General features: G+C 46.4%; 2 protein-coding genes across 11 annotated transcripts in view; one reads left to right on the forward strand and one right to left on the reverse strand.

Moving 5' to 3' along the window:
• Positions 1–23,324, reverse strand: part of CDC25C (cell division cycle 25C) — a 391,961-nt gene that overhangs the window by 14,198 nt on the left and 354,439 nt on the right. For 3 of the 7 annotated variants that reach the window (XM_080987176.1, XM_080987177.1, XM_080987175.1), the window contains exons 1-3: positions 19,708–19,795; positions 15,449–15,548; positions 12,700–12,908 (exon numbers count right to left, since the gene is read on the reverse strand). In XM_080987176.1, the coding sequence (XP_080843302.1) occupies positions 12,700–12,908; positions 15,449–15,548; positions 19,708–19,712 (314 nt within the window). In that variant the 5' untranslated portion in view covers positions 19,713–19,795. Of the gene's footprint in view, positions 1–12,699; positions 12,909–14,960; positions 15,102–15,411; positions 15,549–19,707; positions 19,796–23,324 lie in introns of those variants that run through there. The other 4 variants (XM_080987180.1, XM_080987181.1, XM_080987178.1 and 1 more) reach the window with 3 other exon arrangements.
• LOC308466564 (oocyte-specific histone RNA stem-loop-binding protein 2-like) lies at positions 15,363–23,162 on the forward strand. Of its 4 annotated transcripts, none has more exons than XM_080987395.1 (6): positions 15,363–15,492; positions 16,143–16,220; positions 18,584–18,673; positions 19,792–19,899; positions 20,153–21,243; positions 22,400–23,162. In XM_080987395.1, the coding sequence occupies exons 1-5, from the start codon at positions 15,443–15,445 to the stop codon at positions 20,313–20,315; spliced, it is 489 nt and encodes a 162-aa protein (XP_080843521.1). In that variant the 5' UTR covers positions 15,363–15,442; the 3' UTR covers positions 20,316–21,243; positions 22,400–23,162. The 4 variants fall into 4 exon arrangements, with proteins under 4 accessions (XP_080843521.1, XP_080843522.1, XP_080843523.1 ...); XM_080987396.1 differs by having other exon boundaries at positions 20,153–21,239; XM_080987397.1 differs by having other exon boundaries at positions 18,584–18,658; positions 19,789–19,899.

Below are 23,324 nucleotides of genomic sequence, written 5' to 3' on the forward strand. Positions count from 1 at the left end.
GCACTAAATACTGTTACCGGAAAATCCGAGGGCTCCCTTGGACAAATGAAGACACCGACCAGGGCAATACAGAGCAAAACAGCAGCCAGTAGGCTTGGTCTTTATTGAAGAAAGACTGTCGCGACAGGGCTCCCACCGTCCACGAGGTGAAGCAAGATGGAAGCCCGGAACAATGGGAGACCCCAACTTTTATTAACCACTAATCCCCTTGACTACACCCCCAGAATTACATCATATATACATCATGATTTTATTAAAGAACAGGAGGAGTCGAGGAGGAGCTACCCAGGTAATCCGAGTATCCTGACACCCGGCAGGGACCACCTCTCCCCCTCCCCATACGAGTCATTTCCATAAACAAAGGAATGAGCGAAGTCTTCCTGCCCCCTGAGGGGAATCCGGTCAGGGTCCTTTGTCGGAGTCTGTATTGAATACACTACCGTATGCAGTTTATTGTGTTCCTGATAGCATTTCGTCTGAGCCCTTCCCGATGGTTATCAAGGTTGCCCCGCCATCCGGAGAAGGGCCGTTGTGTACGTGACTGCGCGGTTCAAGGCTTATGGCCGATCAATCCCAGCTCACCCCCCTTTGATAGTCCTTGTAGTATGCAATGAAATAAAAGTGGTCCGGTGAAAATCCATGGTACGGCTGATTTTTGGTGAATTTGTAAGGAATATAGTCACTGAAGTTCAAAGTACTTTCCTCTTTCGGAAACAACTTGCAACATTTTGATTAGATCAGTCATGGTCCATTGAACTCGGAAACAATGAATTGGGAGCTGTCAAAAGGTGAGGGAACAGACGCTCGCAGCCTGCAGTACCAGCGTGGCCGCCACAAGGGGCGCTGTTCGATAATGCTGATTGGTTGAGGCGGCCGCTGTTTAGCCTAGAGTTCGGTCGTCCGGTCTACTCTCAATAAAGATAGAGCGGCGCGGAGCGCTAAATAGAGTGTTGTCAATGCAGCGCTTCCTTATTTACGGAAGGCTTTTAAGAGATGGCCCTCTAAAGAGACATCTCTAGGGTCAGGGAGGGGAGATGCGTGTGTGTGTGTGAATGTGGTGCTTGTGCGATACAAGTGTTAATGGAAGGGGGGGGGTGGTTTCCGGCGACAGTTCCCCCCTTCGGAGATAAGATTGCGAAGGCAGGGAAGCCGCGCAATCCTTTTCTCCGCACAAATCAATAAAAGTTTGACATGCCATACCTAGAATCCAGGTTCTGGAAGTCCTTTAAGGGCCCCATTTCGATGGGGTTCGTCTGGGTTCCTGATGCCGGTGGTCTGTAGGTGATAGTCGACCGCGAGCGAGGGGTTGGAAGGCAAGAGTCGCAAGCTTGACAGCACATCGGGAAGCAGTGGATCGCGCAGCAGAAAACAGCAATACAGATTGTCAGAGTAATGAGGACCAAAAGTCCGTTCCCTAGGAGTTGTTTTATCCAGCCAGACCCAGGTAGCCAGCTCCACAACTGGGTATCGGAGAGTCCTTCATGTTGGATGTCTTTAAGTCCGTCCGTTAGTTTATGGATGTTGTTAAGATGCCCGGTAATATTAAGGGTTTGATCAGATACGTGTGTGCAGCATTCAGTCCCGACAAGGGCACAAACGCCTCCAGTCGAGGCGAGAACGTAGTCCAAAGCAAGGCGGTTCTGTATCGAAGTCTGCCTGACTTCCGTTAACTCTGTCAGGATAGCTTGGGTAGCCGCATTGGACTCCTCCATGAAATTTAACAGGATGTCCGTTAACTTAAGGATATCGACGTGGTTGGAGCCGGCCCCATATGCGGGAAAGAGAGCCCGACCATAAGTTTCACTATTGGCTGCTACGTCGGAGAGTTGTGACAAGTCTTTTGCCCTCTTATTGCGCCTCCTTCCGGAGGGTAGATCTTGGGTGACCCGGACTCCAGGCAAGATTAGACCGAGATAACAAGTGCCGCGGGAGTGGGGGCTGGCCCATACATAGCCGCGGTGGCCGCAAACCCAGAACAACCCCTGTAGGCACGAGTCTATACGCCCGGTGAGGAAGGTACGGAAGAAACACTGGGAGACCGGGGAGGGGCTCCAGGAGTCGGGTAAGGTCATAACGCGTTTCCATGCGGACATCAAGCTGGGTTGGATAGAGGGGTTACCTTGGTGCCACAGGGTGATCCTCCCGTTTAGAGCAACGTCAATGGTGTACTTACAGGTGCTGTCGCCGATGACCTTGTCGTTCCCGCTGAATTTCCGGCAAAGGTCGCCTGTTGTGGGTCCGGTTAGGTAGATGTACTGGTGTGTCAGATTCACCGCAGTCAGGTTCCAGGATTGCACATTAGCAGAGAGATGTTGTTGTAGGGTGAGAGGTACTCCAAGAAATGGTATGCCACTGTAGAGGTGTGAGGGGGCATTGGCGCAGATCCAGCACTCTTTGGTTGCTGTCTGTTTTGCAATTTGAGAGATCAGTTTTACGTAGGTGTTGGAATGCCAAGTGGACAGAAAGTCATTATTTTGAGGGTTTTCGGATATTGACAGTTCCCCCCTTTGTCGAGGTGCAGTACCGGGGGGGTGAAGGGGGTCTTGACGGAGTAGGTAGGTGAGGTTTGTGGTGAGGCCCCCGCACCTTTGGGGTCCGGTAGTGTCCCATTCTGCCGGAGGCATAACGGAGTAATGCCAGCCCTCGAGGTACGCTTTCCCGTCCCAAGCGGAGGCGAGTCCGATGTCCCAGACGCAGCAGTACCTCCGGAGGCAAACTCCTTGTAGGATGGTTTGGCGGGGAGCGGAGTCTACTCGTTGGCAGTAGAATCCATGAATTAGGTGGTCTGTGGGGTGATTCCGGTCAGTGTAAACTGAGTCACCACCCCCGTTGTCTATAAGTGTCCAGTTCAGAGTTTGTTCGAGTGTGCCATCAGAAAAGAGTACGTAAGATCCATTGAGGCAGTGGGCTCTGTACCAAGGGCCATCTGTGGTGAGGGTGAGTCTGCCAAGTGGAGTGTAGGAGGGCGAGCGAATAAAAAGTTCCCAGTTTTGGTGAGTAGCGAGGGTCGGTAGTATGGAATGTCGAAGGAGAACGCGGGTTTCGGGTAGGCAGAAGTCAAAATCTCCTAGGCGGTCTGGTGTCCCTCTTTTCACCATATCAACGATTCCAAAGTCCAGATATTTGTATTCAGTTTGTAATCCAGGGCATGAGGTGTGAGTGGTTATGGTGTGTTGAGAAAGGGCAGATGTGATAGAGAGGATGAGGAAGGTGGGTACAGTTGTTGTCATTGTGAATAGCGTTGTGAAGTGGAGCTGTCAAACAGTGGAGTTGTCAAACGTGGAGCTGTCAAACTGCCGAGCTGTCAAATGTGGAGCTGTCAAACTGCCGAGCTGTCAAATGTGGAGCTGTCAAACTGCCGAGCTGTCAAATGTGGAGCTGTCAAACTGCCGAGCTGTCAAATGTGGAGCTGTCAAACTGCCGAGCTGTCAAATGTGGAGCTGTCAAACTGCCGAGCTGTCAAATGTGGAGCTGTCAAACTGCCGAGCTGTCAAATGTGGAGCTGTCAAACTGCGTGTGTTTTACGGAGTTTGAGACGAATTGGGGGTTGCTCGTCCTGATTGGCTGCCGGGATGATTTCGGAGGTCCAAGTGGTTGACGAATGTGGTGGGTCCGGTCCGGTCTGTTGGGCCCGATATGTGCCCCGATCTGGTCCGGTCTGTTGGGCTCGATTCGTGCCCCGATCTGGTCCGGTCTGTTGGGCTCGATTCGTGCCCCGATCTGGTCCGGTCTGTTGGGCTCGATTCGTGCCCCGATCTGGTCCGGTCTGTTGGTCGTCCTCTGTATCGGTATCGCTGTCTGGCGGTCGGTCTGGGGTGCAGTATGGTGGGTCGTCAGAGGGAGGCTCGGGTGGCGAAGCGGGTTTGCAGCGGGTGTGATGTAACCAGGCTGTCTTCTCTGCTACCTTAACGGAAGTTGGAGTGGTTAAAAGTACTTGGTAAGGGCCCTCCCAAGTGGGCTGTAGGGGTACCTTATGGTAAGTTTTCGCTAGTATCCAATCGCCTGGTTGGTACGGGTGGATGTTTTCATCTAGAGGAATATTTTGACCTGAGGCTGCGTATCTGTGAAGATCAATGAGTTGTTTTTGGAGTTGTATTACGTATCTAGTTAACTCTGACTCGCCCACCTCTAGTTCTGATGTTGGAAACTGGGTGTTATATACTGGGGAAGGCCGTCCGAATAGTAGTTCGTAGGGAGATAGTTTGAGATTTCCGCGGGGGCATGCTCTTAAGTTATGGAGGACTAATGGAAGGGCATTTACCCATTTGATGCCGGATTCTTTGCAAAGTTTTCCCAGCTGAGATTTAAGCTGCTGGTTCATTCTTTCGACTTGTCCGGAGGAAGGAGGATGGTATGGGGTATGTAATTTCCATTTGATTCCGAGGGCAGTAGCAATTTGTTGGATTATATCTGATGTGAAATGTGAACCCCTGTCGCTGTCTATGTGCCTGGGAACCCCAAAGCGAGGTATGATTTCTTGTATCAGAATTTTTGCAACAATGTGCGCAGTTGCTCTGCGAGTAGGGAAACATTCTACCCACCCAGTCAACTGGTCTATGATTACTAAAGCATGTTTGTAGGCTTGGCACGGGGGTAGGTCTATGAAATCTATTTGAAGGCTTTCGAATGGGACAAAAGCCCATGGTCTGGCCCCTGGCGGGCATCTGGCGGTATGTTTTGGGTTAAAACTCTGGCAAGTATGACAATTCTTTACGGCTGCCTTAGCGGCCAGTGTAAGACCTGGGGCATACCAGCAGCGTTGCATCGTGTCGATAAGTTTCTCCCTTCCCCAGTGGGTACGTTGATGGAGAACTCTCAAATGTTTAGGTACCCATAGCTTGGGCATTATGAGTCTTTTATCCGGATAATACCAAATGCCATTTTCCAAGTGAGCCCCTTGTTCTTCCCATACTTTAACTTCTTCTGGGGTTGCAGTCTGGTACATCTCAGTAAAATTTATATCGGATAGAACCTGTGGTCCCTGGAACTCATTGTCTGTGGAGAGGGGCTCGAGGGCTGCTTCTTGTGCTGCGCTGTCAGCACTTCGGTTCCCAGTTGAGACCGGGTCCCTGCCTTTCGTATGTGCCTTGCAGTGTACTACTGCAATAGCCTCAGGGAGATGGATGGAGTTCATAAGGCGCTGTACTAGGGATGCGTGTGCGATTTGGGTACCTGCAGCAGTCAGAAACCCTCTCTGTAACCAGATTTGTCCGGTGGCATGCACCAACCCGAAACAATACTTAGAATCTGTGTAGATAGTGATCCTCTTGCCAGCCCCTAGTTCGCAAGCTCTGATCAAAGCGATAAGTTCAGCCGCTTGTGCGCTGTATTTTGGATTGACAGGTCGTGCTTCTAGAATGTCACTATGAGTAACTACGGCGTACCCACTTTTCCGTTGCCCTCCCACAACTTTGGAGCTCCCATCAGTGTATAAGATGAGGTCAGGGTTCGTTAAAGGGAGGTAATCGAGGTCTTCTCTGGGTTTTTCGAGGTGACGAACTATTTGAGAGCAGTCATGATGCGGTGTGCCATCGTCGGGGAGGGGCAGAAGGGTTGCGGGATTCAGGGAGTTTACTCTCTTGATGGTGACGTTGGACGGACTGAGGAGAATGGCTTCGTATTTGTTTAGGCGTTGTATCGTGAATCGTTGGCACCCTTGTAAGCTAAGTAAGGTAGCTACAGCGTGGGGAACGTTCACAGTTAAGTCGTGTCCCAGGACTGTTTCTTGCGCCTTTTCTAAAAGTTGGGCTGCCGCTGCTACAGCTCTCAAGCATCCCACGTTTCCCAGTACTGTAGTGTCAAGTTGAAGGCTGTAATAAGCCACAGGCCTGTTCCTCCCCTGGAACGGTTGGGTAAGGACACCCGAAGCTACTCCCTTGTTCTCATGTACATACAAAGAGAAGGGTAGTCTATAGTCAGGGAGTCCGAGGGCGGGCGAGGATCTTAGTTCTCTTTTAATAGATTCAAAGGCTTCGAGTGCCTCAGCGGACCATTGTAGTTGGTCTGGGGAGTTATCATGTGTCATTGCTGTAAGGGGGCGGGCGAATTCTCCATAGCGGGGGATCCACGCCCGGCAGAATCCGCTCATCCCTATGAATCCCCGGAGCTGCCTTTTTGTTTTAGGTAAGGGTAGTTTTGTTATTGCCTCAATTCGATCCGTAGTTAAAGCGCGGGTGCCCTCTCCCAGTATGTGACCAAGGTACTTGACCTCCTTTTTGCAATATTGTATCTTTTTCGGGGATACCTTATGTCCCTTGTGTGCTAGTATGTTTAGGAGAGTTATGGTGTCATTTTTGCAGGATTCTAGGTCACGCCCACAGAGTAGGATGTCGTCTACGTAGAGCCTCAGAGCAGAGCCTCCTGGCAGGGTCACATCTGCTAAATCTTGATGTAGTATGGACGAAAAAATTGCTGGGGATTCTACATACCCTTGGGGTAACCGGGTCCACGTTAGTTGCCCTGTTTGCCAAGTGAAGGCGAAGAGGAATTGGCTTTCGGGATGTACGGGGATGCTGAAGAAGGCAGAGCATAGATCTATGACAGAGTACACCACAGTTCCCTCCGGAATGGTGCTGAGGAGGTGGTGGGGGTTGGCAACGACGGCATGCCTCGGAATAACAAAAGAGTTGATGAGTCGAAGATCCTGTACCAAGCGCCATTTAACTGGATTGGTATTTGGCTTCTTGACGGGAAGTAGGGGGGTATTGCAAGGGGAGGCACATGGGACTAGAACTCCCATTCTCAAGAATTCGTCGATCATCGGGGTGAGTCCTTCAATCGCCTCTGGGGGAAGCGGGTATTGTTTAGTGCAAGGGAAGGGCAAATCGTGCCTGTAGTTTACTTTCACCGGGGTTGCAGATTTTAAAAGTCCTACCGAGGTGGATTCGGTTCCCCATAAGGAAGGGGAGACATTGTGTATGAGTTCGGGCGGAAGGTCAATGTTGGTATTTTGGGCTTCCTGTAGAACTCCTTGGAAATTAAAGATGGACTCATTCGGCATGTGTAAATAAATACCTTCCTGACCACATTGTATGGTGGCATTTAATTTGCAGAGCAGATCCCTCCCCAAGAGGTTGACGGGGCTAGAAGTTAGCAGGAAAGTGTGTTTTACGGATAGAGGTCCAACGGAGACATTTGCGGGTTTAGAAAGAGGACAACTCCGAGGAATTCCGTCCAGTCCCATTACAGTTCTGGTCTCTTCCCCGGGGGCTAAATGGCTGTTCGTGAGGGTGGAGTATGTGGCTCCGGTATCCAAAAGGCAATTATAGGATTGCCCATCAATTTGCATAGTGCAGATGGGATCGGAAGAAGACAGTTGTAAAACCGGGCAGAGGAAAGAAAAGGAGGCGGGATCTGCTTCTGATTGTCAATGCGGTTGGTATTCGTCCATTACCATTTCATGGGCTGTATTAATGGTGCGGGTGGCTGTTTTAAAGGGATTCTGAGGATCTGGAGTGAGGTTCCTGGGTCTTGGTTGTGGAGGGGGAGGACCCGCACGATATTGCGTCTGGGTCATGGGTTGAGGGTGTCCATATGGGAAGTTCGATTCCCTGGGTTTCGGGTGTAGGGGTTCCTGATAATCTGGTCTGTAAGTTGTAAAGTCTCTATAGTCAGGCCTAGGAATTTCTGATAGGAGGGGGCAAAATCTTCTTATGTGCCCTACTTCCTCGCAATTGTAACAAACGCGCCGGTCTCGAGAGTCGGGTCCCTTTGGTTTGCTTTTGTCTTTGTAAGGGGGAGCCGCTCCTGCATAAGCTAACACTCGCGGAGAGTCGGGTTTCTGATCTTTCTTCCTCCGCTCGTCTCTGGAATTAAAGACTGACTTGGCGATGGAAAGAATTTCGGTTATAGTCTTTCCGTCGTAACCCAGGTGTGAGTTTAGGGCTTTCCTTATATCTGCAGTTGCTTGGTCCTTGAAGAAGCCTTTAACTATGACTTCATGTTGAGGACTCTCCGGGTCTATCCCGCCCCAGGTTTTGATAGCAGAGACTAAGCGGGTGTAATAGTCGGACGGGTGTTCTTCAGGCCCTTGGAGGACAGCTTGGACTTTTGTCCAGTTTACAGTTCGCTGACCAGCAGCTTTGATTCCATCTAAGATGGCCTTTTTGAAAATTTTTAAGCCCCATATGCCGTTGTCTGTGTTATAGTCCCAGTCAGGGTCATTAAGTATCATCTGTGCGGTCAGTGGGGTCATCGAGGCGGGACGATTTGGTTGGTAGCCTTCTCGGGTTAGAGCCTCCCCCGCCTTTGCTAGTATTTCTCTCTTTTCTGCCTCGTTAAAGAGGGCCCCAAGTAACATATGCACATCTGCCCATGTAGGGTTATGAGTAGAGAAAATGGTGGCCACCTGGCGGTGGCATTTGTCAGGGTCGTCCCTTAAAGAGGGCATCTTATCGGACCAATTCATCAAATCCGAAGTAAGGAAGGGCTGATGAGTAAAAACCATGCGAGGTGGGTCTCCTGCCCTGACTGGGGGTATGGGTAGTGCTCGCAGAGGGAAAGCGCCTTCTATTTCCCCGTTCTGCAGATTATCTCTGTTCCTAGTTCTGCTGGAGACGGGTCCCTCTCTTTCTCCGTTTAAAAGTTGCCCGTTAAGTAAGGGTCCGAGATCCAAGTCTACTTGGTTTTCCCCTAAGATGGGTGTGCTTAAGGATGGGTCGGGCAGTGAGGCATTCGGTATGTTTTGAGAAGGGGCAGCAGCGGGTGGGTTTATGACGCTTCCTGTCGGTCCCGCACCCCCTTCACCAGATCCTGTTCTGTTCCCCGTCCCGGGTTCTGGCAGTCGGGGAGCCCGTGGTTCGGGGTAATAGAAGGGAACGAGAGTCCTATCCAATTGTTCTTCTTGGGCTCTAATCTCGTCATATGGAGGGGGTCTGGTTGGTTTTAAAACAGCCATCTGACGGACAACTTGGGACTGCTGCCGGTGAAATAGTTCGCGGGCTTCAACGAAAATATTTAGGTAGTATAGTTGTCGGGGCTTCTCGTCGGCTAAATGGGACTTAAGTGCTTGCATTCTTATGAGGTTAAAGGAACCATGAGGCGGCCATTGGGAAGGTGGTTCCAGGTGGTGGGTAAGAGCGACCCACGAGATGTTACAGAGGTCCCTCAGTTTGGATTTTGAGAGTCCCCTTCTCCCTCTCAACTCCTTCCAATTGAGGAGGACAAATTGCAGAGGGGTATCGGAGTCCTCTTCAGAGCGGCAAGGCTTCCTCGAAGCCTTGTCGCCAGGAGGAGTCCAGTCAGAGTATTGGGAAGCGTGGGCTCCCATTACTCTATTCTACAAGAACGGGGTTTTGCGGACGATGTGCACTACAGACAAGAAGACGGACAGACGAGGGGAAAACACAAAGACAAGGGGAGAAGATAAAAAAATAGTGTTCTTTCAGTAATTTAGGTACCTCAATTTATTCCTACTGAACTTAATCCTGCCTGCTATCGAACCATAACTAACCTATCATCAATAATTCTCAAACATCAACCTTGAACTCACGGGTCTCTCTCTCTACCCGATGCACAAACAAAATCCTCAAATTCTACTGCAGTACTGCCTCTACAACTGGTCCTAGTGTGGGGCCCCAATCCGTGAGCCACCCCTTCTACCCTCCACGACAGCCTCCTGCCTAGCCTTTGAGACTAAGTTCGGAACCCCTACTGGACGCTTGCGCAATGCAGTGCCAGATCAAGGTCCGAGAAATTGAGAGTTTGGAAAGGAAACAAACGACCTTGCGTTCTCACGTACCCGGGTCATCCCTAACAAAGGTCGCCGGGCAGGAGGGGCGGCTTCGTTTGCATAATTAGACGAGAAAGAGAGAGAGAGAGAGAGAGAGATGTTTGGACGGACGCCTCTGGACGACTCCGATAGAGGAACGTCAGAGAAAAGACAATAAAGGGCCACGCTTCCCCGGACTCAATTCCAAGACGGGAAACGGGGGAGAAAAGGACAGATAGGTTAAGGCGTACCCGGACGACTCCGAGGGGTGACGCCGGAAAACAGCAAAAGTACCACAATTTCCCCGGACACACTCCGCGTAAGAAATTGAGGGGAGAGACAGAGAAAGGTGTTGACGTTCCTAGACGACTCCGAGGGGTAACGTCAGACAGTAAAGCTCCGCGATTTCCCTGGCCACTTTCCGAAAGGGGAGAATCGGGGTAGAAAAGGACAGAATTTTTTTGAACGTACCCGGACGACTCCGAGGGGTAACGTCAGAAATGAAAGAAGGAAAGTCTGGCTGTCGTGGGGACACTGCTTCTCCAACCCCCCCTCCCAATGTGTTTTACTTCAAACCATACTCACGTTCGAAGATGTCCCCCGCAGATCCCGGGATCCTTTTCTTTTAGCCGGCTTTACCTCGCCTTTGCTCTCCCTGGTCGGGCTTCCGGTGACGGTTGATTACCGCCCGCAAAGAAGAGGCAAGGAGAGGAAGGAGGATTCCTGGGCTAAGGTTGCCCAGCGGCGCCCGATCCCCTCTATCTCCCCCCTCACCTTCGCAGGAGAACCAAGTGTCCCAGAGCACGGTCGCCAATACTGTTACCGGAAAATCCGAGGGCTCCCTTGGACAAATGAAGACACCGACCAGGGCAATACAGAGCAAAACAGCAGCCAGTAGGCTTGGTCTTTATTGAAGAAAGACTGTCGCGACAGGGCTCCCACCGTCCACGAGGTGAAGCAAGATGGAAGCCCGGAACAATGGGAGACCCCAACTTTTATTAACCACTAATCCCCTTGACTACACCCCCAGAATTACATCATATATACATCATGATTTTATTAAAGAACAGGAGGAGTCGAGGAGGAGCTACCCAGGTAATCCGAGTATCCTGACACCCGGCAGGGACCACCTCTCCCCCTCCCCATACGAGTCATTTCCATAAACAAAGGAATGAGCGAAGTCTTCCTGCCCCCTGAGGGGAATCCGGTCAGGGTCCTTTGTCGGAGTCTGTATTGAATACACTACCGTATGCAGTTTATTGTGTTCCTGATAGCATTTCGTCTGAGCCCTTCCCGATGGTTATCAAGGTTGCCCCGCCATCCGGAGAAGGGCCGTTGTGTACGTGACTGCGCGGTTCAAGGCTTATGGCCGATCAATCCCAGCTCACCCCCCTTTGATAGTCCTTGTAGTATGCAATGAAATAAAAGTGGTCCGGTGAAAATCCATGGTACGGCTGATTTTTGGTGAATTTGTAAGGAATATAGTCACTGAAGTTCAAAGTACTTTCCTCTTTCGGAAACAACTTGCAACATTTTGATTAGATCAGTCATGGTCCATTGAACTCGGAAACAATGAATTGGGAGCTGTCAAAAGGTGAGGGAACAGACGCTCGCAGCCTGCAGTACCAGCGTGGCCGCCACAAGGGGCGCTGTTCGATAATGCTGATTGGTTGAGGCGGCCGCTGTTTAGCCTAGAGTTCGGTCGTCCGGTCTACTCTCAATAAAGATAGAGCGGCGCGGAGCGCTAAATAGAGTGTTGTCAATGCAGCGCTTCCTTATTTACGGAAGGCTTTTAAGAGATGGCCCTCTAAAGAGACATCTCTAGGGTCAGGGAGGGGAGATGCGTGTGTGTGTGTGAATGTGGTGCTTGTGCGATACAAGTGTTAATGGAAGGGGGGGGGGTGGTTTCCGGCGACAATACAAACTAGGTCAAATGCAATATGGTTATGCTGTCAGTTCTCAATACAGTGGTACCTCGGGTTACATACACTTCAGGTTACAGACTCTGCTAACCCAGAAATAGTACCTCGGGTTAAGAACTTTGCTTCAGGATGAGAACAGAAATCATGCTCTGGCGGCGCAGCAGCAGCCGGAGGCCCCATTAGCTAAAGTGGTGCTTCAGGTTAAGAACAGTTTCAGGTTAAGAACGGACCTCCGGAACGAATTAAGTATTTAACCTGAGGTACCACTGTAATAATTTCACCAGTATCCATGAAAAAGACGGTCACCCAAAGTACTAGAGATGAAAATTGACATTTGTTTTTATGCCTTTACCACAGCTTTCAAATAATCATAGTTGTTTGGGCTGTAGCCTATTTACCTGTTATTTCCCTAACAAATGACATACTTGCCAAGGCCATTAAAATTCCAGCAGTTCAACTGATTTATCCCTCTCCTTTTCAAACCCCAGTCTTACAATAATAAATGCAGGTTCCGCTATACAAAAATTCACTTATGTTCATGTTAATACTCAAACCTTACTATACATACTGCAGATTCAGATTTCCAAACAGTCAGACCAGTGTGTAGCAGTGTAAACAGATAAAGCCTTAAACAAGCCTTGTGTTTTGCTGGTCCCCACTGGCCATTTTGCCAGAGACAATAGTGGGAGAAGAGATTGGACAAACAAAGCATTTTTCCTTCCTTGTTTGTCTTTTGCAAGGTTTCAGAGTTTTTTGTCATTTAGGGGTCAAAATTCTGTGGTTGGGAACACATTTTCCCATAGGAATTAATGGAAATTGTTGACTCATTGTGCAAACACTCACCTAAAGAATGATTTCCTGTGACTGCATTGTGTTTGGATAGCGATAGCATGTAAGTTATATGTGCATGCATACTTCGCAGAGATAGTCATCTGAAAAATGAATTACACATTTGAAACTACCTAACTTGAACCATATTGTATCCACTCATTATGCTGCTAAATTAAGGAAATTGGGAAAATGCAATGTTTTCTACCTCATTTCACTATTCTGAAAAGAGAAACTTACCCGGTTAATGTGCTAAAGGTCCTGAAACCATGAGTTAGGTTAGAGATTGGGGTAAGAGGTGCCTCTGGAGTAAAGGGTAGTGAGAACTCAGCATCCTGGAACATAATCCTGCATCTGGATCGGAACCCAAGACACAAATGAGAAGCATCAGCCTCTATGGGGGCAAAGTTCTCAGACATGGTTTGACACAGAATCCACTGAGCAGCTGCCTGCGGAGAACAACAATTACTATTTACATCCTGCTTTTTATTATATCCAGACTATCTTACAGCATAAACACAAAAACTGCAATATAAACAGTACAGTTATCACTGAAAATATTAAAACAACATACATAAAATAAACTTGACAGCAGTGAGGTTCAAAAGAACCACTCAAAAGTGGTAGCGATAAGATTAAAATAAAATACATAGTAAGCCTGCAATTTATGCACATTTAACTTGTGTACATTCAGCTTTATGCATTTGGCAATTAAAAAAAATTAAAAAAGGAGGGAGTAGAATGGAGGTGGGCATCCAGGAAAAGCCTTTGGCAATCCCACTTGCCATTGCACTCAATGTGTTTTAACAATACAGAGTTTTGGCTTTGGGAGGAACAGAACCCTGGAACAGAACCCTCATGCAAATTGAGGGGTTATAAAATTAAAAGATTATAAACCCATCAATATACAGTACACATCTTCCATTTCCAAAGCTAAGCAAAAGTCAAATTCCGGCAATTTATGATTAAAGCCAATTCTGTCATCCATGGCTTGAATCAAGCTTATGGGTTTGCGGAGGAAAGCATCCTGCTGTTGGTAAATTATCAGCAACGCAGCTGTGTGTTCCTGTTGCAATTTGTCACCCAGCAACCTCACTCTTCCCCGGCCCCACGCATGTAGGAATATCTGCTAGTTTCCTGCACCCATCTGTCCATGGAAGTTTAATCCCTCACAAAGCTGCGTTTCCTGAGGTCGTCTGAAGACTCTTTCCTCCAGTGCCGGATTTACAAGCTATAGCTTAGGGCCCCACTCTCTTGGGGGCCCCCAAAAGATTTAAAGGGGAAAAACTGGATGTACCGTATTTTTCGCTCTATAGGACGCACTTTTTCCCTTCCAAAAATTAAGGGGAAATGTGTGTGCGTCCTATGGAGCGAATGCAGGCTCCTTGGCTTCAGCGATAGCAATGCAAAGCCTCTGAAGCGCAGAGGGCGCGCTCCCTCCGCGCTCCAGAGGCTTCGCGTTGCTTTCGCTGAAGCCTGGAGAGCAAGAGGGGTCGATGCGCACTGACCCCTCTCGCTCTCCAGGCTTCAGGGATAGCCGCCTGAAGCCTTTGGAGCGCAGTGGGAACTCGCGCTGCGCTCCGAGGGCTTCGGGTTCTTTTTGCTGAAGCCGGGAGAGCAAGACTCTCCTGGCTTCAGCAGAGAGGGAGAGCTGCGCAGCGCCCCTTCAGCCAAGCAGGAGGAGAAATGGAAGGGGTTCCGTTTCTCCTGCCGCTTCTCTGAAGGGGTGCTGAACAGAGAGGGAGAGAATTTTTTTTCCTGTTCTCCCCCTCCTATGGTCCAGTGCGTCCTATGGTCCAGTGCGTCCTATAGAGCAAAAAATACGGTACATTTCAAAAATATAAGATAAACAAATAAAATAAAACCTACATACAGCAACAGTGTCTTGTGTTGTGTAGACTCCTATGATGTAAGTAATGGGCCCTGTCTGCTAGCCTGCTCCCTAAAATATCACTAGTTTGCTATTATTATTTCATGTTATAGCAAGTTTCTAGAGACTAGATTATGAGTCTTTGTAAATTGTGTTTCTAAAGGAACTTTTGTTATTGCCAAATGCCAATGTGTTTGCATTATTAAGTTTGTTATGAATAAAAAATCATTTTAAGTTAGAGCTTAATAATTATTTCACTATTAATATACTTCTTAATTGTATTTCAGTTCAACAATTACGTTGATAAAATACATATTTTGTTATGTGCAAATGGCTTTAGATACCTATTAGGTCCATATTTTACAATAGCATATATTCAACACAAAAACAGCGACAATTTGCTGTTGACAAAGGACAGCTGGACATATAAAGGGCCTCATCACACCTAAATCCGGCTCTGCTCTCCTCCAGACTCCCTTGACTGCAAACTGCAAACATACAGTACAAGGGCAGCCAGAACCTGCAGCCCCGGGCAGACTGCTGCCCACGAAGGGAATCTCTCCTCCCCTCGAGGACCGCCACTCCGAGCAGAGCTCATCCCACCGCCCCGCTCCCGTTCCCCCAAACCCACCTGCCGCCCATTGACGCAGCCGCGCCGCTCGCCCAGTCCTTCCCTCGCCAGGCTGAAAAGCGGACAGCCGTCTGGGAACTTAAACCTGCCGCCCGAGCAGCCAGCCAATCCCAAACGCCGTCTTCTTCGTCAACCAACCACCGAAGCGCGGAGGAAGAGGAGCCCTAGCTACGGCTTGAACAGCTTTTCAATTGGTCAACGTAGCCACGGGCGTCAAAGGGGCCCCGGAGCACCTATTGGGAGAGCGTAGTGGTGGTAGGCGGGGCTTTGCTTACCACGCTTGTTATTGTTCCGCAGCGGCTTTCCGCCTTCCTTTGTGCTTTTCGTGCAGCCAATCGCTTAATGAGAGCCCGCCCCCACTACCACGCGATAGGTCAGGAGTGTGCTGCAAGCCCCGCCCTTCTGAGCTACTGGAGGGAGATTTAAATCCCGGGAAGATTCTGCTCTGCACCTGACAGACACGCTGCTGTTCCATTTGAGTCATGCACTTTGGGAGTGCTGTGGGTGATGGGTGGGCTCCCGTGAGCGACAGGTGCTTGTTCTTGGATTTCTGGAGTGGGTGGAATGCGAAGCTCAGTTTTCTTCCTCCTGAAATGTATCGAGAAGGGAGCTGCTGTTAGTTGGCTGCTTCGTTCTGTTCTGTTTCTTTCCACCCGAGTATTGGTTACCAAAGCTGGTAGGAAGAGTGCTGCAGAGCCACGGAATAAATGGTTTCCTTGTAGCACAACATTTTAAAAAATATTGTTCTAAATTTAGCTGACCACTCGCTAAAAAAAACTAGGCTCAGCACCATGTCAATTTGTCTCCCGCCCCCCATTTCCCGGGCTCAGTTTTATTTTGTGTTGGGACTAACTGTAACAGCTCTGATCCTCCTATTTTCTGAACTCGTATGGAAAGGCTAAATGCGGATAACTAAAAACCTCTTATGCAAACGTGTTATGTTTTGCTTTGCTCTGCAAGTGTGGCTTCATGCTGCAGGGGTTTTGCTGTTTGCGTGTTATGAATGAGATGAGAACTGATAAGAGCGTAAGTGCCTGGAAACAGTTTTCAGTCCACTCTCGTTAGCTAGAATAACCGTATAGGCTTAGATCTGTTGCTCCCCTCTGGGAGGTCTTTGGGATTAGTAATAGTCTCGTCTGTAGAATATTTATAACAAATTACTGTCTTTTAATCTACCCTCAGTTCTCTGTACTATGGGCCATTGATTTTCAATCATGGGGCACTTGCTGCTGGGATGTCGCCTGTGTATCAAAGAAACAGGTAGGTAACAATTCAGTGGGGGATGGGATGAAGTAAGATATACCTTATTAGCAGCAATGAAGAAACTTTTTCCAAATAATAAGAGTCAATTCATTAGTTACGTGGATTATGATTCACAAAGGAAATCAGTTGGGAATTCTGGTGTAATGAAGGCAGCAGTTTGTGATACAAATCAGTAACAAATGTCTTGGAAGAGGGTTAATTGTTTGATCTCAGCCAATGTCTGATGCTTTAGAATGGAGCTTGAGAGCAGGATGAATGTAATATTGAAGGGAATGAACCAGAAACCTTTTTCAGCCTCTAGTGGTCATATTAAATCATTTAAATACAAATGAAACAGATAAAAGCAGCAGATACCGCATTTGCTTAAGCATTTAAAATTTGTTTAAATTAAATCATTTAAAATGTCTGGATATTTTTTTAATTTTGCCTGGTGCTCCAAAAGATAAGTGTTGGTCTCAGGCAAGGAATGTGAGGGACCATTGGGGACCACATTCCCTTGAATGAGTGTCACTATGAGAAGCATAAGATACTTAACAAAGAATAAAATTGTTAATGTTTTCCAAGGCATTAAAAACTGTCCAAGACTTTTGTGTTATGCCTTATTATTTTTATTTTCTTTTGTCATTCATGGTCATGGGTTTACTTATTACAATAGTGAACAGGTTCCTTCTGGGGGCAATTCATGACTGCTGAGCTGGAAATAAACACAGTAAGGAGATTATATAGCACATGAACTAGGGTATGAAGCTGGCAGCAACTTGTACCTCCTCTAATTATGGACAGCCAGTCACTGTCTTTTGAACTAGTTTATTTTATAGGGTTACTGTTGTGATTTTTTAAAGTGTATGTGTGAAGAAAACTGAGAAATGCACCTTGATTCCCATGAGGAAAGGTGGGATAGCTGTCATAAAAAAGGTAAAGGGACCCCTGACCATTAGGTCCAGTCGCGGACGACTCTGGGGTTGCAGCGCTCATCTCGCTTTATTGGCCGAGGGAGCCGGCGTACAGCTTCCGTGTCATGTGGCCAGCATGACTAAGCCGCTGAAATGTGAGGGAATGTGTGGTCTCAAGGTATAAATGAATCCATATTATTAATAAAACATTTCCCTTCTCTCCCCATTCAAGGCCACAATGTTGCATAGAACAAGCATTTCCAAACTGTGGTCCACAGGTAGTCTGTGAGCCTCTTTCAGGTGGTATGTCTGTAAAAATAGGATTAAAAGTTACACAGCATCTAGCACAGTGCACTGCAATTCCTACAACAGGCAGAAAAATAATTAAGTGGTCTTCCAAGAACCTCAGTAATTTTCAAGTGGTCTTGGTGGTGAGTTTGGGAACCGCTAGCATAAAAGATGTTGTAATAATATGTAGCACCTGGATTCCTCAGACTGGCAGGCAGTGTTTGGTTTAGGGAATGTATAACGCTAATATTGCATGATTCAGGTAGCTGCACACAAAACTTGAGGTTTGGTTATGCATGCTGTGGGGAGAGTAGCCAAGAGATTGCTCAGACACTTGGAAAATGATAAAATTAATGGGAAGGTTGGGGAGAAACAAAACAGAGCATATTGAATTGAGCATTGGTTTAGGTATTTTTAGTTTGGCATGAAGAATGTCAGACATAGCATGGGTGGTATCAGGCGATTATTGCAGGCTAGCATGTTGTACATGGAATGTGACACAAAATGGAACAATAAAAATGTTAACTTTCCTTCACCTCTAACTTAATGTCCCACATTATGAATCTGCACATTTAAAGTCCATGCTGTCCAGCTTTCAACTGGCACGACATTAAGATTGATTTCAAAGTTTATGGGCTTTCTCCATAGTGTGTGGTTCTGATTTTGAACTGGGTCTGAAAGTTGTATGGCTGCCTTGCTATTCAGTTTCAACCATTATTTCCTGGAGACAGAAACCTTTTGCAGAAACCATTTATTAAGGGGATCCTGATGCGTCGGCTCCATTTCCAAGAAATAAATGCCATTTGTACATTGAGACATCCTGTTATGCAGCTCTTAGTTGAACAAGTGTACCCTTTAGGCTGCTTCTGTGGCTTCAGATGGCAGTAACTACTTAAAGGTACACTTTACTTTACTGAATAAAAGATCCTACTGACTTTCAGAGGCATGTTTTAACCTGTGAATACCTTTCAGTAGTGACCATGGTAGATTGGGGGTTGTGGGATCTTGCCATAGTTGGCTCTAGCCTATTTTTCATGCTCTGTAATCAAAACAGATGATAAACAGTGAAGTCTCATATTTGAAGGAGACCCACTTAAGTGAATAGATTTAAGTAACTTTCAGTGGGCCTACTCCAAGTATGACTACCATTGGATATCGTCTCTCATTTTCTTGGAACAGGCCTTCATCCCAGGTCTTTCCTGTTGAAATGGTGAGTGTGTGTGTAGGCACAAGCCCAGAAAGGACAACAGAATCCAGACCAGAATCCAGGTAAGTTTTAATAGGACTGTAGCTATAGGTTTTTGAGGATGTTTTAAGTGCTTTTATTTGGGGGTGGGGTGGCTTTTATGTCATAAACACACTTACTACAAACTTAAGCCTATATGTACATCCATTGATATAGTTTACATGTTGTTCACATTCTATTTTTTTCACCTTTGTATCCTGATTTCTTTGACTTTTAGAAGACATCTGAAAGCAGCCCTGTTTAGGGAAGTTTTTAATGTTTGAACTTTTATTGTGTTTTTAATGCTCTGTTAGGAGCTGCCCAGAGTGGCTGGGAAAACCCAGCCAGATGGGCAGGGTATAAATAATAAATTATTATTTTAAATATTTTATTATCATTATTATTTATTTTATTTCCTAGTTCATATTGATTTCATATTAACATATATACATCTCTGTTCCCCTAACCATCTAATAATTTCGACCTTATCTCATACTCTTTGTAATACAGTGGTACCTCTGGTTACATATGCTTCAGGTTACACACTTGGCTAACCTAGAAATAGTGCTTCAGGTTAAGAACTTTGCTTCAGGATAAGAACAGAAATCGGGCTCTGGCGGCGCGGTGGCAGCAGGAGGCCCCATTAGCTAAAGTGGTGCTTCAGGTTAAGAACAGTTTCAGGTTAAGAACAAACCTCCGGAACGAATTAAGTACTTACCCCGAGGTACCACTGTAATTCTGCTTTATAAAGCTTCCACTTTCCCTACGATGTGCACTCATTTAAAACCAATTTTCCCTATATTGAGCTGCCATTGAGAAACAAGACCCACGAACCTCTTGTGATAAATAATTTCAAAATGTCATCTGGGACCTCCCTCTGTCAATCTCTGCACCACTTTCTCACAGGCACTTTTCTTTATCTTTTCTTACTAATCAGTAGCATCCCATATAGTTAGCTTATTTGCTGCTGCTAATTTTTCAGTTTAAATAAAAACACAAAATTTGCTTTGATTCCTCAAAAAATGTTTATTTGGATATGCTGAAAATACGGCATTCTTAACTACATCAACTCATTCACCTCATGTGTTCTAATATTGTTTATTACTGATGAAGAATTTGCATTGTTTCTGTTGTCTCTTTAGCATTGCATCTCTTCTCTCAGCAGGTCTGGCGTGGAGACAGATGTGGCTGTCTTGCAAAGGAGGCAGAAGCAGATAGACTATGGGAAAAACACCATTGGTTACCAGTGCTTTATCCAGCAGGTGCCCAAGTGAGCAAAGCTAGTTGTTCATCTACCAAGTCTTTATCTTCACATAGCAGGGGCTTGGAGTCCACAGCTTTCCTTTCCAAATGGTGGCTGGCAGCTGTTCTCTAAACCTACTTCAAGGGACTGGCATTTGAGACATTCACTTTGGCATCTGCTCCTGATGAACCATTGGGAAAGGTTACCACTTTTTTGGGGGCTGGGGGCTTAATGTGGTCTTAAACGGTAGAACCTAACAAGTGTTCATGCTTTGTTCTAGGGCTGCTCGGCAGCCAGGTGTTCACCCAAGAACTCCAAATAAATATAAGAAATACAGTCGCCGCTCCTGGGACATGCAGATCAAACTGTGGCGACGGGCACTCCATGGCTGGGACCCGCCTGGACTTGAGTTCGCAGGAACTGGACAGGGAAGTATTTGCTAGTTTCTCTTAGCTATTCCTGGATAATCTGGGGGAAGATGCTTTTGGAGATGAAATATGGACATGTGTGTCCAGTTTTCCTTCCCAGATCTTTTGCTCTAGAGAACTTGCTAATGGAATTCATTCTTTGACATACTCCTGTTGAACCTTGGTTCCATATTAGAAAGTAACTACCTTTTCATTGTGGAGCATTCACTGCCATCAGCCCCGTGACCCATTTATAAAGCAATCTTAACACACTCTTCAGGAATTGCGGGCCTAGTCTATGTAGGCTCTCTCCCTGGTATTCCTTATCACCATGGAGACAGGGTTAATTGTCAACACAGCTCTTGTGCTCCTTGCTGAGAGCAAATGGCTCTTGGGCTTATCAAAGTCTGGGAGTATTTTTGTACACTGTTGTGTGAATGCCTATGTGGTGGTGGTCGCATGTGCACTGATAAGAGGGAGAAATACTGGTGTGGTATAGAAGTGCGAAAGATGTAGCCAACTTTATATTTTAGTGGATTTCAATCATTGCCTATATTTTGGCAGTTGGTGATCTCCCCAGAAGTGTATGTGGCAAAGAGGAATTTAGTCATTTGAGTTCAATTACCATCAGTGATGAAAAGAGAAGCCACACACTTCTCTTTCAGTATGGTTATCATGGGGGGGAGAGTTCATCCTTGGCGTCCAGGGCAACGTGGGACTTCTAGGTCTTTAAATGTTACTTCTTATCAACCATGGTTCAAGTTCGAGAATTGTACACAGGTTCCTTATGCCTGGTCTGGGATCTAAAGACATCTAATGCTATCTGTTGCCTGGTTCAGTGTGAATGAAATTCTGTTTGCTTGCAAGGCAGGAGCTGGTGGGTCCTATGCCTGCTCTTTCAAATGACTGGCTTGTTGCCCAAGGGACCCTGGAAAAACTTTATAAAGAAGTCTTGCATGGGCAGGTATTTAACATTATTCAGTTGTGCTCCTTATAGCTTTATTTTGCCATAGTTAAAAGCAGTGCTTTTCCCCCTGGGGGGGTACACATATCCCTAATCATTTTGTGAATCTAAGTTTGGCCTCACTGAGGGGCAGTATTTCAATATGAGTAGGAAAATGAGAGTACCCCTAAACATTTTTAAAGAAAAAAAGCACTGGTTAAAAGAACAAAATATTTCGACTTGTATTACAAAAATCATTCATAGGCTTTGGGGGAAAGCATAATTTCCTTAAACTACAAGTTCTCTATCACAGTTCTGTACAAAATCTTCACTACCGTTGAAAACCCTTTGGGAACGAGATATTATTGGTGACTCTATAGAGAAGATCTCTTGGAATAAAATATTGGACATGTTCTCCTATCGCCCCTCTGCTAGAGTTCACTAAAAGACCCTCAAATTAACTTACTGGTGGTGCATGTATTCTTCACTACTAATAAATGCAACTTGCCCAGCTACCTGCTGCAGCACCTGTGGCCAGCCTCCTTTTTCCACATATGATAGATAGGCTCCTTTGTGTCCTCCTTTGGGGAACTGGTCTTTCACAACCAAACAACAAATAGCTATTGCACCTGATAGCCTTATAACCGATGGATTACCTGTTTAAAGAACTTACTATACAGCTTATGACAGCAGCTAAAAACTGGAGGACATTGAACATGGACTTGTATGAAATGTGACTGGCACAGCTGTGGAAATTAGCCCTAATGGACAAGTTAACTAACAGAATGAGAGAACACAGGAGTAACAAGAAAAAAGACACTTTTAAGAGAAAACGGTTTGGCTTTATTTCATGCACTCTCAAGGAAGGATGGATTAGACCACATGACCATTTATGGACTGATACACTTATTTGAAGTTATAGTTAAGGTGGAATTTACGTTTCTTCTTCCTATCCAATAAGTGCAACTGTTCTGTTTTACTGATAAAATACAAATAAACTTGGTGTGTGGGTTTTTAAAAAAGGAACATAAACTGTAGAGTTCTAACTGTTCATGTGTGATTCAATGACAGGTGGGGTGGGGTGGGGAAAATAACCTTTAAAGGGGGGAAAAGGTTTGTTACTATGAAATCTCATTTTATTAGACTACTCATTTAACACTGTCTCTTCTGGTTTTAGTTTGCTGGTTTGTCATCTTCTGACCACTCTTCTGCTTTGCTGTGTCATGATGATAACTTTATGGAAGATACAGAAGTTCATCCATACTGCTACTGGGTGTGAATCATATCTTCTGGAAACCCAAAGCACCTGATGCCCTAGAAGACGCAGCATCTCTAAAATGAAATAAGAAGTGGAGAGTGGGAACCTGAGCTATCTTCAAGCTTTTTTTCCACTGTGGCCAACTCTTGCTTCCCTAGATTGCTGCAATATTTTGTAATACATTAATCTATTTCCATTCTTGAGTAATTTGCTCTATGCAGTTTTCACACAGAGAGCACTTGTTACTGCCTCTGCTTCACCCACTTACTTTGAAGAAGCCCTGTTTGTATCATTGACATTTCTATTGTTGAAGCATGGGTGGAGGATGTAAAGTCAGTAAAGTACATTCCAGAAGTGGAATACTTGGTGACAGTACGTTGCATTGGAGGGGGGAAAAGGGGGATATGATAACCAAAGATGAAAAGTTTGAGCATGAATTACTTTAGAAGGTAAGCACCCAGGATCAGCTTATCAGTGAGTTCCTCATTGGCCTGGCCTGTTTAGATCAACTTGACACAAGTACAGTGGTGTGAGGAAAGCCTCCTTTGTACTTGTTCTCAGTTAAGATCCTTCTGTTGCTTAGGTGAGAACATCATCCCCGAACCTTGGGTGGGAGGTAGAGAATTCATAAGCATGAAGCTTAGTAAGGGACTAAGGGTTGTTGGTTTGTTGTTGTTTTTTTGGAGGGGGTCCTATCAAATGCATAAACCTTGGCCTCTTTCTGTTTAAAATGGAAAAAAAGTGCACCAACAAGAGCTACCTGCTTCCCCCCTGCCCCACAGCAGGGAAAAGCTGTAGAGTAGGGATGGAAACCTTGTGGCTCCTTATATATTGTTGGACTAGA

This window comes from Podarcis pityusensis, assembly GCF_964106645.2.
Source record: "Podarcis pityusensis genome assembly, chromosome: 2".
NCBI classification, from domain to species: Eukaryota; Metazoa; Chordata; class Lepidosauria; order Squamata; family Lacertidae; genus Podarcis; species Podarcis pityusensis.

Coding starts and splice junctions, on each gene's coding strand:
- LOC308466564 (XM_080987395.1), top strand. CDS start 15,443: ATGCACTTTGGGAGTGCTGTGGGTGATGGGTGGGCTCCCGTGAGCGAC. Junction 18,674..19,791: donor GAATCCAGACCAGAATCCAG/GTAAGTTTTAAT, acceptor CTCTTCTCTCAG/CAGGTCTGGCGTGGAGACAG. Junction 19,900..20,152: donor TTTATCCAGCAGGTGCCCAA/GTGAGCAAAGCT, acceptor GCTTTGTTCTAG/GGCTGCTCGGCAGCCAGGTG.